The sequence below is a fragment of the Neurospora hispaniola genome, assembly GCF_033458365.1.
Source record: "Neurospora hispaniola strain FGSC 10403 chromosome Unknown B0T23scaffold_4, whole genome shotgun sequence".
Classification (NCBI taxonomy): domain Eukaryota; kingdom Fungi; phylum Ascomycota; class Sordariomycetes; order Sordariales; family Sordariaceae; genus Neurospora; species Neurospora hispaniola.
The window spans coordinates 1463796-1478655 of record NW_026944409.1 but is presented as its reverse complement, the minus strand read 5'-3'; the positions used below and the strand labels follow the sequence as shown (position 1 = coordinate 1478655).

The window sequence follows — 14860 nt, the reverse complement described above, 5'->3', positions numbered from 1 at the left end:
AAACTCCTCGCCTAATCGGACCGTGAAGATAGTCGAGTATTGTGGGGGGTTGGATTGTTCCAGTCCTACAAGTACATCTTGGTCACGATCACAGTCACAAATCATGCGACCTTCCAGAGAAGTCGGTTTGCGTAGATCTATTACGACAATGAGACACAGGACGACGGACTCCCACTTCATTCCAATACTGCATACACATATTTTGTTGAGAGCCAACCAAGCATTGGTTCCCAACAGTGAGTGTACAAGGCAATGGAACGTCACACAGCCTTAAAGAAGGCGCATATGATGGAGTTCTGTCGCAAAACGGCCAGCAATTTTGTCGAGGATCCCAAAACTTCCCAGCCACTCCTGGCTGAGCGTATCATTTTGGGAGCTCAAATCTTGCCGCGCAGCATGCGCTTCTCCAAAATGCATCTGACGCACAATAGCCTTCGCTGCCTTAATTCCCAACTGACCGGTTTCTTTCGGTCTCATGATCTGAATCTCATACACACCGCACCAGCATATCATGATCAACGACGGTACTCAATAGCTTTGCAACAAGAAGAAGACAGGACGAAACACGAAGCTTGAGACGCAAGCAAGCACCCTCTTGCGGTCGATAGGAACAGCCATATCCTCGCATGAATCACCTGTCAGACCCGAAAGGAGTGATGGACTGGTAAAACGGCCAGGACCCGGACACTCTAGACACACCTACCACTTGGGCGTCATTGCAGTACGCATGACGCACCGTCTGCCCGCCTCAGTGAGGCTCTCGCAAGCCTTCGTGTCCATCATCGTACCGGCAGATCGATCCTGGTTCGTGGCTAGTCACCTCAACCGACTAGTTGAGCAACAAAAGTGGAAGCTTTCCTTCAACCGTGCAACGTCCAAACCCCGCGGCATCATGTATGAGATTCTCGAACGTTACGAATCAACAACCACATATTGAAGTTGTGAGACTAACATTTGCAGTGGGTGGTTTTGAATATGGGCACCGCCCTACCAAGCGCTACTGCCTCGGAATATGCTTGGTTGGAGGCTCGTACCCTCGAACGTGCCGGGTTAGTTGGATGTCTGCACACACGTTCAGAGGGCGTATTCAATCTTGTACACACTCCTTACTAATTTGTTAGCGACCTACAAAGAATTTAATTTTCAACGGTTGATCTGAGCCACGGCTACATTCTATTCCCTCGTGGGTGACCTTGAGAGACCTTGATCCTCGTAATTTTCCACTCGCTCATTCGATCATCAACTGGTGGCCCAGGCTTACATACGTTAGTTCAGCTTCCATCAAAGATTCTACCTCTCATGTACAGCGGGTTCTCAAGTTCACTTTCCTTCTTCAGACAACGACAACCGCAATAGCTGCGGACATATGATTTTCGGGTGTTCACATCCATTTTCCATGTGCTTCTTGTGCCTCCTCGTCAATCGTTTGTAGGAGGTAACGATTTCGGGATCCTGCTGTCATGCTGCTGTTGTCAACGCTTGGTCTCTTGGGTTCACGAACTCATTGCCCACATTGTGGATTCAGCAGTCCCCACGAGACATATTCTTCTTCCCAGTGTCGACATTCCAACCTCCTCTTCGACGAATATCCTCGATTTGCTATGGCGAGCGCATGCTCATGGGTCATTCCCAGACAACCGATTGGTCTTTTGTGTCTTCTCCTGGTATCCCATCGTGATACGGAGGTACATAGGCCAACGTTGAGACCCGTCTTAGGTCAGGCTGCATGTAGACTTATAAGACAAGGCGACACTTGCTGGTGCATTTGTCCAGGAGGAAGTCAGCAGGGAGTGGGTCTGAGAGCTGAGACTACTCCACATATGCCGTTTGATTTCGCACACAGTCGGATTATCCGGGTCGATCTTCCGGTGTTTCTCGGAGCCTAATAGGTGAGAGGTTGTGGATATGTCTTTTTCGCCAAGATGCTACTGTAGATCTCCCGCAGTCACGGCATGCGCATCGACATCATGCAGGAGGGTACAATGCTCGTGCCGACCTCGATGGTCAAGCTTGCCCGGTTGGGGAGGAATACTATACTAACAACCTTGATCAACAGACGTTCAGGTCTGGCCTTCATCCATGTCTTGAGTCAAGCCTTCTCGATGGTCGTCAAACCATAGCAACGCTATGCTCACCTGTCCCCGTCATATTCTGGTTCAGGCAACCTACCAGTTGGAGAACCAGGCATCGACGATGATTTTTGTTTGTCACGATATGGACTGGCAGCTCCTCATGACTAATAGAAATTTGGTCCCGTTACCTCCCAAGCTCGTGTCGACTGATTTCATCTTAAGTCTTTCTTTCCATATAACATCCGGGTTGTGTCCGTCCACCCTCACAGACCCCTAACTCGCAGCTCTCCCACATTTGTCAACCCAGGACAGCCCCTTCTGCCTGCATTAGTACTTCCGAAACGCACGTCAGTAGCTCCGCAAGCATCGGGCAACTCCTTAAGTTTATCGTCTCTTTGGTCCGCCATTCGCCTTTCCGAGACCCCCTCATGGTCCTCCTCGCAATGTGGTATCCGAAGATTGCGGCCATCGTGGCTGCAATGTGTTGCGGAATGGCTACTGTGCATGCCTCAACTTATAAACCTGCGAGGCCCCCGGCGGTACCGATGGCAGTGCGGACACCATATTTGAATTCGTGGCTACAATGTGAGCCTGAGTGCTTGCTTCCGGATAATTGGCCACGACACTGGACGTAAGTGTCAGTCGTCCGCACATTTGGCGTTGCTATCACCCACTAATTAAATCTTGCATTCGTGTAGTACACAGATTCTGGGGTGGCAGGGCCTGGTCGCAGTCGATGGCAAGGTGTTCAACTGGATGGGAAAGGCCTTTCAGAATCCGGTCGTCAAGCAAGTGTCCTTGGAGTATACGTCAACAAAGAGCATATTCGTCTTTGACGTGGACGGCAAAGTCAACCTTACTGTCACCTTTTTATCTCCGGTGTTTGCAGATGATCTTTCCAGGCAATCGCAGCAGTTTTCGTACATATCTGCAAAGGCCAAATCTGCCGACGGAGAGACTCATGATGTCCGGCTATATATGGATGTTTCTGGAGGTTAGTACTCATTTCATATTACACCATTTCCGTGCTGCTGATGTGGTTGCCTGTCGAGCTAATGATGACCCACAGAATGGGCAAGCGGCGATCTTTCCCAGAAGATCACTTGGGCTCATGACAAAACCAACAAGCTGGATTACCATACATTCGAACGGACTGAGCAAGTCGAGTACGGCGAGAATGGCGAAATCGCAGCTTGGGGAAGATGGTACTTTACTACTGGTTCCGACAGTGGCGTAAGTACAATCATTCAGTCAAGCTGGAAAATCCGAGTGAAGTAGGTTATACGGTTAACTAACAGTCTGCTGCAGCTGAGTTGGCAAATAGGCTCTGACCAACTCGTACGAAGTCAGTTTGCAAGCAACCAAACTCTGACCAATACCGTAGACGACACTTTCAGAGCTGTTCAGGAAAATTGGTGAGTTTTCGGCCACAAGATTCAATTTCTGTGTTACGAACGACATCTGACCATCTTAGGCCGGTATTTGGATTCTCCCACGACCTTGGCAACGTTGGGAGTAGTGATATAGAACGGCTTTTCACGTTGGGCTTGATTCAAGACAATGTCATCCACTTCGCAGGCATCAACAAAACCCTCGATGCCGTCCCTGGACTGTGGCAGTCCTACTTCAATCACGATGACCAACGGGCCATTGACGCCTTTTACGACGATTACCAGTACGCAACTAGTTACAGCAGTGAACTAGATAACAGGATTCAGCAGGACTCGGTCAAAGCCGGCGGCCAAAATTACGCGACTATCACGACGCTTTCAGTTCGCCAAAGCTTTGGGGCACTTCAGTTCGGCGGCACGCCCTCAAAGCCCTACATCTTCTTGAAAGAAATCAGCTCCAACAGCGACATCCAAACGGTTGATGTCATATTTCCGGCATACCCTATTTTGCTTTACCTGAATGCGACACTCGCAAGGTACCTGCTTGATCCCTTGTTCGAGAACCAGCAGAGCGGAGCGTACCCGAACAAATGGGCCGAGCACGACCTGGGAACTTTTCCTGTTGCGAAAGGTTATCCATCTGGCAATGACGAGCCAATGCCGCTGGAGGAGTGCGGAAACATGGTCATCATGACGCTGGCCTACGCCGAGCGCACGGGCGACAGCAGCTATCTCGAGAAACACTACCCGATACTCTCGCGATGGGCAGAGTTCCTGGTCGAGGACTCGTTAATCCCGTCTAACCAGCTCAGCACGGACGATTTTGCCGGTACCTTGGCGTATGTTCACGTCCTGTTCAACTTTTATACTGAATATGACTGACAAATATATTGTCTAGAAATCAAACAAACTTGGCCATTAAAGGCATCATAGGCCTCAAGGCCATGAGTAGAATTGCCAATTTAACTGCCAGCAGCGATAACTGGGGTGCGATCGCAGATGAGTACTTGGAGCAATGGAAGGTTCTAGCCATCAACAATGAGACCGACCTCCCGCACACGACTTTGAGCTACAATTCAATACTGGTTTGTTTGTTAGTTTGGTTCCTCGGCCATGGGTTGAACAGGGAAAATCTAAACCTCTCATTGGTCTCCCAAAGAGAAAATTGGCCTCCGTTTGAAGCGTCATGGGACAATAGCCAGGGTTGAAAACGCCACATAAGCCTTCTTATGCCTCTCTCCGTCTTCTTATAAGGCCTTCAAAGACTAAAAAGATATAAGACAGCAGTCCCCGACGGCACCCGTCCGCTTAAAACCCGAACACTTTTCCATTCTAGTAGCCTAAGAGTGGAAGTGGGCGTTTTTTGTACCAAACTAACAAACAAACCAGGGTTAGATTGTATGGTGACAAGAACAGCTATGGTGAGGATATTTCCCTCCTTTCGCTTTGTTTACTTGCTTCCTGATGTGTCGCATGTAAACTCTTTTAGCATGATGCAGTATCTAACAGAGAACAACAGGTCTTCTCTACAACATATACGCAGATAAGCTCTTGGACCTCAACTTTGTCGACCAGTCCATTTTCGACATGCAGTCTAGATTCTACCAAAGCATTGCGATGAAATACGCCGTCCCGCTTGATACACGCCACACCTGGACCAAGTCAGACTGGATGATGTTTGCGGCGGCAGTTGCCAGCCCAGACACCAAGGCACTGCTAATCGACAAGCTCGCAAATTGGATCGGCAACACGACAACGAATCGAGCCATGACAGATCTGTATGATGCGGAGACAGGTGGGTATCCGCAGGACGGACCGACGTTTGTGGCCAGGCCTGTCGTAGGCGGGACATTTGCGTTGTTGGCACTGCCTTCCTGAAGGGCTGAGTTGAGAGTAGGTATGAAAGGAGCTCCGTTCTTGATGCGTAATATCAAGATGCACTTGATCATGGACAGGATGAGAAGAACTGCTGGCTTGACTCACTATACTGGGGCGTACCTAGTAGAGTCGAGACACACGAGGAAGGGAATTGGACATATGAGATATGTGCCTTGATCTCCTGGAAGGTTAGATGTTTGTTTGTACATGCTTGAAGACAACAACTCTTTGATTGGCTGTCCCAAACTGCCGCCTCACATCAAACTACTGTCTGGCGGACATACATAAGCTGGATGAAACAAAGCACCTGTCATAGGGAACAGCTAACAGACCGGGTGACCCGTGAAAACTACAGACCACTGCAGGTACCCTCGTGGCATTGCGTACCGTAGAAACACGTTTAGTTGGCAAAAAGCTATCCCTCTTTGAGCGCCCGACAGTAAATTATAGGAAGCAGCACACGTCTGTACATATGTCGGCTCAGTTCGTGAAACTTCTACAACACTGTCCACCACTAGCTTGCTTGCGTTTTCGAGCACAGGCTCGCCAGCACCTTGGCTGACATCCAGGTTTCTCAGGCATTAGCTTTTTGCCAACTAACCAACGTTTCTACGGTACCTGGTACCGTATAATCTCGCGAAATCGACTTTCGGGTAAACACTTTTCATGTAGGTATAAGCAGGGTTAGAGGTGTCGGTCAACTATGTGCATGCTTCTTCACTGCTTCTTCCCACCTTTAACCCTGCTTTTGCCTACATGAAAAGTGTCTACCCGAAAGTCAATTTCGCGAGTTTATATGGTAGGTTCATTAGGCCTTGGGCTATCCTAGCTCGACTGGGTGTCTGATATTCTCTGTAGTCGGTTCCCTCTTCTCGAACAGCAACATGGCGGAAAGTAACCATGTCCCATGGAGATCGGCTTGGTCCTCATTCCACACAAGCGAGATGGGATTTTGAGAAGCGGGAATTTTGTACAATGATGCGGTCACCCGTCGTAGGTCTCATAAACGAGCTGTGGCTATCCTTCATGCTGAGAGTAGACATGATGAGAAAAGAGCAACGGTTTCGACTTATTCGGGCAGGAGCACACTAGGAGCGAACCGGATAAAGTGACTATATAGCTCGCTAATATAACGGATCTCTAACCCAAAGGAAAAGGCCCCCACTTCTAGTCACAGTACACCTCTGCCGGGATGTAAAAGGTTAGCGCAATGAATTTGCAGGGGTGGCGACCATGGTGGCGCCGGCTGAGCCGGGTAACCAATGGTAAGGTAGAAATAGATCTTCTAATAATTTTTATAGTAAAATACCTTAGTATATAACTTTGGGACTTTTAAGGACCTAGGATTTAATGCAGTATCATTACGCTTCTTTCTTATTACAATTATAGAAATTATAATAATAATAATTTTAGAACCTCCTTCTATTCTGAAGAAGAAAGCTATTTATTTAACTAGGGATGAACGAGTTTCTATTTGCTCCCTCCGAACTTATATTAATTTATTTTACCTCGAAATTTCTGTAAAAACCGGCTTTACTTTCCGTTAAGTCTAAAAAACTTATATTGGGCCTTTTATTTTCTAAAAGAGAAAGTTTAAGAAAAGTCTTTTTAGTATTCCTTAAAAAAATACCCTAAGAGAATAATTGAAGTTAGATCGGAGTTACTGTTTTATTTTTTAGAGTAACCTCCGTATTGTCTTCCCCCCTTTATTCTCTATTAGAAAGGTAGTATTAAGAAAGGCGCTTTATTTATTTGGTTTTGAAAGAAAAGTAAGAAGAAAGAGAATAAGGAGGATTAATATTAATAAAAAAGAAAGAGTTAATTAGTATTAAGAAATAAGGTATTGGCGGTTGCTACTATAAAATTAGGAAGGAATTTTCGTCTCTAATGAGATTTGGGTAATTAATAATCCGATGTGGAAATAATGGGTTACTTTAGATAGCGATGACGATCCTAATAACTTCTCTTTAGTTAAGAGAAAGTTTTACAGATAGATGTTTTGGGGATCCTTTATTGGAGGAAAGAAAGGGCCTTATTTCCTTTGGGAGAAAGAGTTTGGAGGTATTATTATTTAAAAGTATATTTTTTTTATTTTCCTAATAGTTATTACCTTTACCCGGGAATACTTAAAAGCCGGTATTATTTTTTAGTAAAATAATATTCCTTTTTATAAGGCTAAAATTATTTAAAGAATTATTGAAGGGATAGGAATTAATTTTTTAAATGAAAAAAGGTTCTTTACTTACTCTCCGGATTTAGTACTAATTGAGAACGTTTAGCTATAGATTAAATTACTCGTAGAATTGAAATACGATATTTAATTATTAATACTAAAGAAGTTTAGGGAGGCTATAATATAGGCCTAGGATGATATTCCGGAAGAATTTCTTTTAAAGTTAACCTATTTAATACTAGAGAGGTTGAGAAAAGTAATAGAAAATGGAGGAGAATTTATTGATTATTAGTACAATAAATGGCTATTTTTATTCCTTATAACCCTGGTTTTCTGTATAGTTTAGTGCCTTGGCTGTAGTACGCTAACCTTTTATATCCCGGCAGAGGTGTATAGGTGGATATCAACCACACTCAAATTTTACAAGGAATAACATAGTACAATTCTCATATTAGAAATTACGTCGGGTCTCACGTACCTTACTATATCGCGTACTATATTACCGTCGTAATATAGATTTTTAGTATTTATTATTCAATTACCCTTATATCCTACCTAATATACCCTCTACCGCGTACCCTAATATTTCGAGCTTCGCCGCTATTATTAATCTTATTAGTAATAATATACCTACTGTAACAACCGCGATAATTATTATTAAATTTAGTACCCCCGCCGCTAATAATTCTAATAAATTTAATAAGGATTCTAGCGCAAAGGAGTTGGAGGAGGAGGATAAGGGAAACGAAACTCCGTTGTATATTTATCGACTCTAATTGCAAAAGTAGCCTAATTTCGATAATTTTTTTCGTAGTATTAATAATATAGTTAAGGAGAAAGGTTTTTATATTATAAAGATCTATAGTAGTAATTTCAATAAGGACCGTAATCTAAAGTAGTATAACCTTATTTATAGTAAGGGTAAAAATTACTACTCTAATTACAAACTTACTAATTAGTATATTAATTTAAAATTATTAAAGAAGGGGTATAAGTAAAAAGTAAAAATAGTTCTCTATTAAAATCCTAAAAATATAATTAAGAGTAATAAAGACCTCTAGAAGAGGGGGGTTTAGTAATTCATTTATAATTAATATTTCTATTTCTATAATTTCAACCCTTCAACCGCTACCTACTTACTTAATTATTATTAATTTACCCGTATTACTCCTATAATCAAAAGCGTATTAAAATATACAAAATAGCCTAAAAATACATTTAGAGATATTATTACCGCGATCCAAACCGACTACCCAAATACTAAAATTAAAAATCGCAATATTTTGAACATACTTACCACAGCCAAAATTGAAAAAGTAAGGGCTTTTATACTAATTTAATAATTCTTATATATTTTTTAAAATAACCTTACAATCGTATACCAACTTCATTGAAAGGGAAATAGTAAACTTAAGGGTATAAAAAATTTTAAAAATAATAGAAATAAAAAGCCTAATCATTCCTCTAATAATATAAGTAATAATTTTATTAATCGTATATTCTAAACTTATAACTAATATATTAATTAGTAAAAGAAGAATCCAGAAGTATAGTCTTTAGACTATACTTATAAAATTAACTAATTTAATATACTATTATTATAAATTAACAGTTTAATAACTATATATACTATATTTAATATCGGTTATTATTTATTAAGTAATCAAAAAGAGGAATTTTTTATCTAGGTTTTTTAAGTATTCGAACGTTTATTTACTAATAAAAATATCGACCGCCCGCAAATAATTATTACCGACTACAATTGTATATTTAAACGTACCGCCCGCAAAATCTTCAACTATAGTACCCAATACCAAATTTACCTATAGTATATTATAAAGAATATTGTATTCAATGTTAAAAAAAAATAAATTAGAACGTTTAATAAAATTACTTTTAATAAAAAAAATAGTAACGGCAACTATTTAAAAGTAAATAACGAACGGTTCAATAATAAGATTAATAAGGTTACAATAATTAATTTTATTAATCCCACTAATAATAACAATTATACCCATCAAATCAATATTAAACTTCTTTTAATAAAAGATCGATAGTAATACTTAAATAAAATAACTTATAATACTCTTAGTAATTAATTTAACGCGCGCGCCCCCGCTAATTCTAATAGAGAGTAATTTAATAATACGAACAGAATTCTGACTATATAAATAATTATTATTTATTTTAATACCGAACCCGATTTTTTTCAATATTAATAAATATTAATAATCGAATTTCCTACCTAAAAGCGTAAATTTTTATCCCCGTAAATTTCCTAACGCCGGTATTAACTATCTCTTATAATTATTATCAAATATTTATTTAAAATTTACCTACCTATCTATTATAAATTTGTGTAATTCTATATTAAATTGTACTGCAATTTTAGAATCTATATTACGTCCCGTATTGAGAGCGTTCACAGTATCCTCAAAAAACTACTCAAAAATCGCCTTATTAATCTTAATATTTTACTAAGTGTTATTAAGGGTAATTTCTTGCAATTAAAGGAGAAATTTACTACACATTACATTAAAGAGATTTCTAAGAATATACGTAAATTTAATACTGTTATACTAAAGAAATTATAATATTTAGTAAGTTTTATTACTTTCGAATTAATTTTATAATAAATTGAATTTATAGAGTTGTAAATAAAAGTGTACTTACTGTACGAGCGCCCCGTCTATACTGGTCGATTTTGTAAGTAGTATAGACTCCCTTATTAGTACCAAATTTGTATTCTACTCCTAGGTAATGTATAGTTAAATTTATAGTATATCGATTTATATTGGTAGTTTAAATCTAACGTTATAAATTTCTTATTTATCCTCGTCCCTCGATTATTTATTAACGAAAATATATTAAATTAACTAGTATTAGCTACTCTCTATAAAATTCCTAACTTTAATTAATAAAAAAGACCCGGATAAAATTGTAATCCGTTAAAATAATAATAATATATTAATTATTAATAGCCCTTAACCTATCCTTTAGAATATTTACTCTAAAAATCTCCTACTGTAAATATAAAATAATAATAATATTTACTATAACTCAATTTATAATATCCTACAATTATTACCGCCCAAAAAATAACGGCTTATATTAACCTAAATTATACAATAGTAATTATAATAGATTAATAATTTTATAGATATAGTTAATATACTAGTAATAATAATTAGGAGATAATAGCCGGCGAATTAATTACCGGCGCCGGCGTTAGTAATAATTATAATACCCTCAATACCGTAGCGAGGGGGTAACGGAAACGCGCCTCCAATACCCTTATAGGGAGCCGCTAGGTAGTAGAGAGAGGGAATTATATAATTTTAATAATACTTATATTTTTATATGTAATAATATACTATACTATTTAAGCGACTCGAGTGTTTTATAATTATAGTATTTATAATTTAAGACTTTACATAAGAATCCCATACAAATATTGTACCTATATCATTTTGGTGGAGATTACAGTGTGGCTGACATTCACATGACATATAGGACCAGAAAGTAGGACTATAGCTGGGCCTTCTCCTTCGGGTTAGAGATCCGTCACATTAGCGAGCCATACAGTCACTTTATCCGGTTCGACTAGGAGGGCACTCCAAGACCGGAAAAGGAAAGGCAAAGTCACTCGGATCTCCAACAGCACCCTTTCAGTTAGCGCAGCGCCTAAACCATCTGGTATCGAAACCGACAATGGTGCACGAGCCTCCGGCTGGGTCTATGTGGTTAGGTAATAAGAGTGGCTACCTCTAGGTACCTCTGCCCTCGGGACAGGGAAAGGACGCAAGAAAGAGAGACGGGCACCGTCATCGCCTCACTAAGGTACTTGCAGTCCCGGCAGGCAATGCTGCACGTCGACTGCCACACTGCGTAGCTTCAAGTGTCCCACCTGTCTGTCCCACCTCCAAGAGTACCATGGTGGTCACGCCTCCGTCTTGACCCCATCTTCCCGTCTGCGTCGCCCCTCCTTCACCTACCTATTCTTCCAAGTGCAAGTGAGAACACCAGATGACAACGCGGACCCCCTAGCAAGCACACCCATACCTCTACCGTATCTTTGTCGTGCATCCACACGCTTCCATCGAAGTCCTGCATCATTCTAGTCGCCCCGTCTTCGACGTTCTGCGGCCATCACAAGCGAACGACAGCCAGCAGAACCCTGCGAGACTAGCACCCCGGGTGATCGATCCATTGTGATAACGGCCTCGAGAAGAGCCAGCGATTGAGCGCATAGCAAAGAGCCCGACTTTGAACTGCAGCCATGAATCCCCACCAGGCAAAGAAGGTTGATATTCAGGTAGGTTGGCATCATCCGTCAGCGCAGCAACAACTCCATCAGACCACTTCAGCCGGCCGCCATCAGGCTCGGAAAAAGACACGACCCAACTGCGATACCATCAACCGACACCATGAAGCATTGCGGGCCCCCAGCACAACACAACAACTCGCAACACTCGCGCCATGATAGCGACGCTGACGGTTCGCCAAATTTTACAGTCGCTCTCCCCTGAGGAACAACGCCTGTTCCGTCTGTACGGCAAGCTGCCCAGCCGCAGCGACCATTTCGCCAAGCATCTCAAGGAGCGCAAGTACTTTGATAGCGGCGACTATGCCATGAGCAAGGCTGGCAAGGGCGACGGTGTTGACACGGGCTCAGTAGGCAGCCAGCACCCCGTCCCCGAGAACATTCCCCATTTGACGAACCCTTGCGGTGCTATCAACGGTGCCAGCGGCCTGGCGCAAGCTCATCACATTGTTCATCAGCACAGCAACATGGGTCCTCAAGCCGGCAGCCCTGTCAAGGAAAGCAGTTACTTTAGCCGCGGGCTGAGTGCCGAGGAAATCGACGCTCTTAACAACAACGAACACAATGCGGAGGCCAGAGAACAGCAAGAGCAAGCCACCGCAGACACCATCTCAGCTGCGCCTGCTGATCAGCAAGAGCCCATCCCTATCCGACAATAAACCATCCAGAGAAACAGGCTCATGGCGTTCAACGGAGGTTCCGCCTCCTCGAAACCATTTGTCGAGCATCTCGTTCTGCCGTGTAACCAAGAACACTCACCAGCACACGGCAATTAAGCAGTCACGCATAGCATGAGCATGAGATCACGTCTTGGGGTTTGTGGCGTTGGGTTTGACGTTATTCAGTATAAGATTTTTTTGTTTGAATGAGATATGAATGGGTTAGGGTTTTGTGATCTATGTTTTGAGTGGTTTGGTCGAGTTGGGTCTGTCCTTTAGCATGACAGCGCGTGCTGCTCTGAAGTCCATCTTCAATGTCTATGTTGTCTATGTTCATAACGGCACAGATGGGATCGATCGCAGTGCTCAGACGGCACGTCATGAAGCCGGTCAACGTCGTGAACAAGAACAAATATGTTTTACAAATATGTTTTCAGGATATGGACTGATAGTGCTAAACGTGAAGACGGTGATACTTTTTTCTGCCTTAAAACAGCGGGAGGAGTATCAAGTCGAGTTCTTTTTCAACGAACGCCTACGAGCTTGCCAATCTTCATAGCAGCGCTGGATTCCTACTCCAAGGCCTTCTTCGCCATGGCCAACGCACCATCGAAGGTCTTGTTGCCTCCAATGAAACCTGCCGCATGAACGAAAACGCCGCCCTGGATTTGCGTGATCTCATCGAGCTTCTCATCGCGGAAGCCTCTCCAAGCCTCGGGCAGGGGCTTGCGGCTCTGGAAGGAGTCGCCAGTCTCAGGCACGCACTGCACTCTCCACTTGGCGTCGGGTGTAGGCTTCTCGGGGTACAGGACATAGAGAACCTTCTGGACGCGCTCTCCCTCTTCCTCTTCCAGGGTGTAAAGATGATCCTTCCAAGGGGCCGACTGACCCTTTAAGACAAGGATTCTACCCTCTGCATCGTACTCTTTGCGGGCCTTGTAGGCCGTCTCGACGACATCCCTGGCCGGGAGCCAAGCCTTGGTGTAGTAGTCGAGAGCGCGGTCGAACTCCTCACCGATACGCTGACTGGCCTGCTCGAACCTGCCATCTTCCTCCTCCTGGGCAGCCACAGGGTCCGAGGGGACGGGATCGTTCCAGTTGCCATTGAAGCGGCCGACCATGGCACCGAGGGTGAAACCGCCGTTGGAGAAGCGCTTCTCAATGCCGGCAGCCTTGAGAGCATCGGAATCGTAGACGCTGATGCCGTTGTCGTGAGCGTCGAGGGCCTCGACGAAGCTGTCGTACAACTTGTTCCAGATCAAGCCAACCTTGTCGTTGTCCTCCGCAGGGGCGTCGGGCAGGCTGCGCGAGATGATACCCTTGCCAAAGTGCATGTAGACGAGACCGGCGCTGCTGAGCTTTGTCTGGTGGTCGGGGAAGGTTGTGGTGAAGGTGCGCTGGTGGTGGTCGTAGCGGTCACGGGCGGGCTCGTACTCGCCACCAACATCGACGACGATGTCGCAGGTCTCAAGTAGCGCAGGGTCGCGGGTGCGAACCAGGCGGGCGCCGGTGTATTTGGGAACATGCTGGCGAAGCATGTGGACGGCCAGAGCCTCGTCGGCGTGGAAGTGGCCGTTGTGGGTGCCGATGGTCAGGGCACCGCCATCGGTCTTGATGCGCTTCGCTGCGTTTTCGGCCATTGTTCTGAGAAATGCTAGTGGACGAGTGAACATGAACCCTTTGGAAGAGAATTTCGGTGTCAAGCGGTGGAAGGTAGGGTTCGTTTTGGAAGAATGGAAGGAATCTTATTTCCCACGCCCCTCTTCTCCCCCACTGACAACCAACAACAGCCCGACTTGTACACAGCAGCTCCATTATCTGATACTTTCACTAGTGTACGTACCTACTTCTACACCAGCGCGCTATCGATTAGATTGTGGATAGCCCCTGGCCTATATTTTCCTGTACAGGGGCATGGCAGCCCGGCTAGGTAGGTAGCCTTACAGGCGAGCAAAGAGTGCAGCCAACCGTCTCTACATTGTCACTATGGATCGCATTCTGTTAGTGTTGAGCATGTACATCGCAGCGTGTCAGCAGACAGTTTCGCCTCAATCTACCGCGCGTCCATTCCCAGTGACATGATTGTAAAGGGAGGCTATACGCACTGATCCGCATCCCGGCAGGCACGAAGCTGAAGATGCCAAGAGGACGCTAGGGTTTTTCAAGCTTTTTGTTACGCGAGAACGGAAGGGTAAATACTCTCGCGGCGAAGGTACCTCTACACTAACAGCATCCTTGAGTGCAGTGTACCAAGCGGTGCAGGCAACACTAGCATGGCACTACACGCGATCCAACAAACAAGCCGCAACCTTCGCTGGAACCGGCCATCTACTCAGGTTGCAAAACAACATTTTCCCTTCGTC

At 43.9% G+C, this 14860-nt stretch overlaps 3 protein-coding genes across 3 annotated transcripts; 2 read left to right on the top strand and 1 right to left on the bottom strand.

Annotated features, from left to right (window-relative positions):
- Positions 1 to 2114: 2114 nt before the first annotated feature.
- B0T23DRAFT_412425 (uncharacterized protein) lies at positions 2115 to 5796 on the top strand. Its single transcript, XM_062839485.1, has 8 exons — positions 2115 to 2703; positions 2771 to 3066; positions 3142 to 3305; positions 3381 to 3487; positions 3547 to 4302; positions 4362 to 4556; positions 4859 to 4884; positions 4983 to 5796. Exons 1-8 carry the CDS (start codon positions 2501 to 2503, stop codon positions 5339 to 5341), a joined length of 2106 nt encoding a protein of 701 aa, XP_062692788.1. The 5' UTR covers positions 2115 to 2500; the 3' UTR covers positions 5342 to 5796.
- A 5611-nt stretch (positions 5797 to 11407) lies between these two features.
- B0T23DRAFT_379451 (camp-regulated phosphoprotein/endosulfine conserved region-domain-containing protein) lies at positions 11408 to 12912 on the top strand. Its single transcript, XM_062837151.1, has 2 exons — positions 11408 to 11829; positions 12030 to 12912. The coding sequence occupies exons 1-2, from the start codon at positions 11794 to 11796 to the stop codon at positions 12495 to 12497; spliced, it is 504 nt and encodes a 167-aa protein (XP_062692787.1). The 5' UTR covers positions 11408 to 11793; the 3' UTR covers positions 12498 to 12912.
- B0T23DRAFT_379449 (MYG1 protein) lies at positions 12913 to 14341 on the bottom strand. The gene has a single exon (XM_062837150.1). The coding sequence runs from the start codon at positions 14168 to 14170 to the stop codon at positions 13070 to 13072; it is 1101 nt and encodes a 366-aa protein (XP_062692786.1). The 5' UTR covers positions 14171 to 14341; the 3' UTR covers positions 12913 to 13069.
- Between the last annotated feature and the right edge of the window lie 519 nt (positions 14342 to 14860).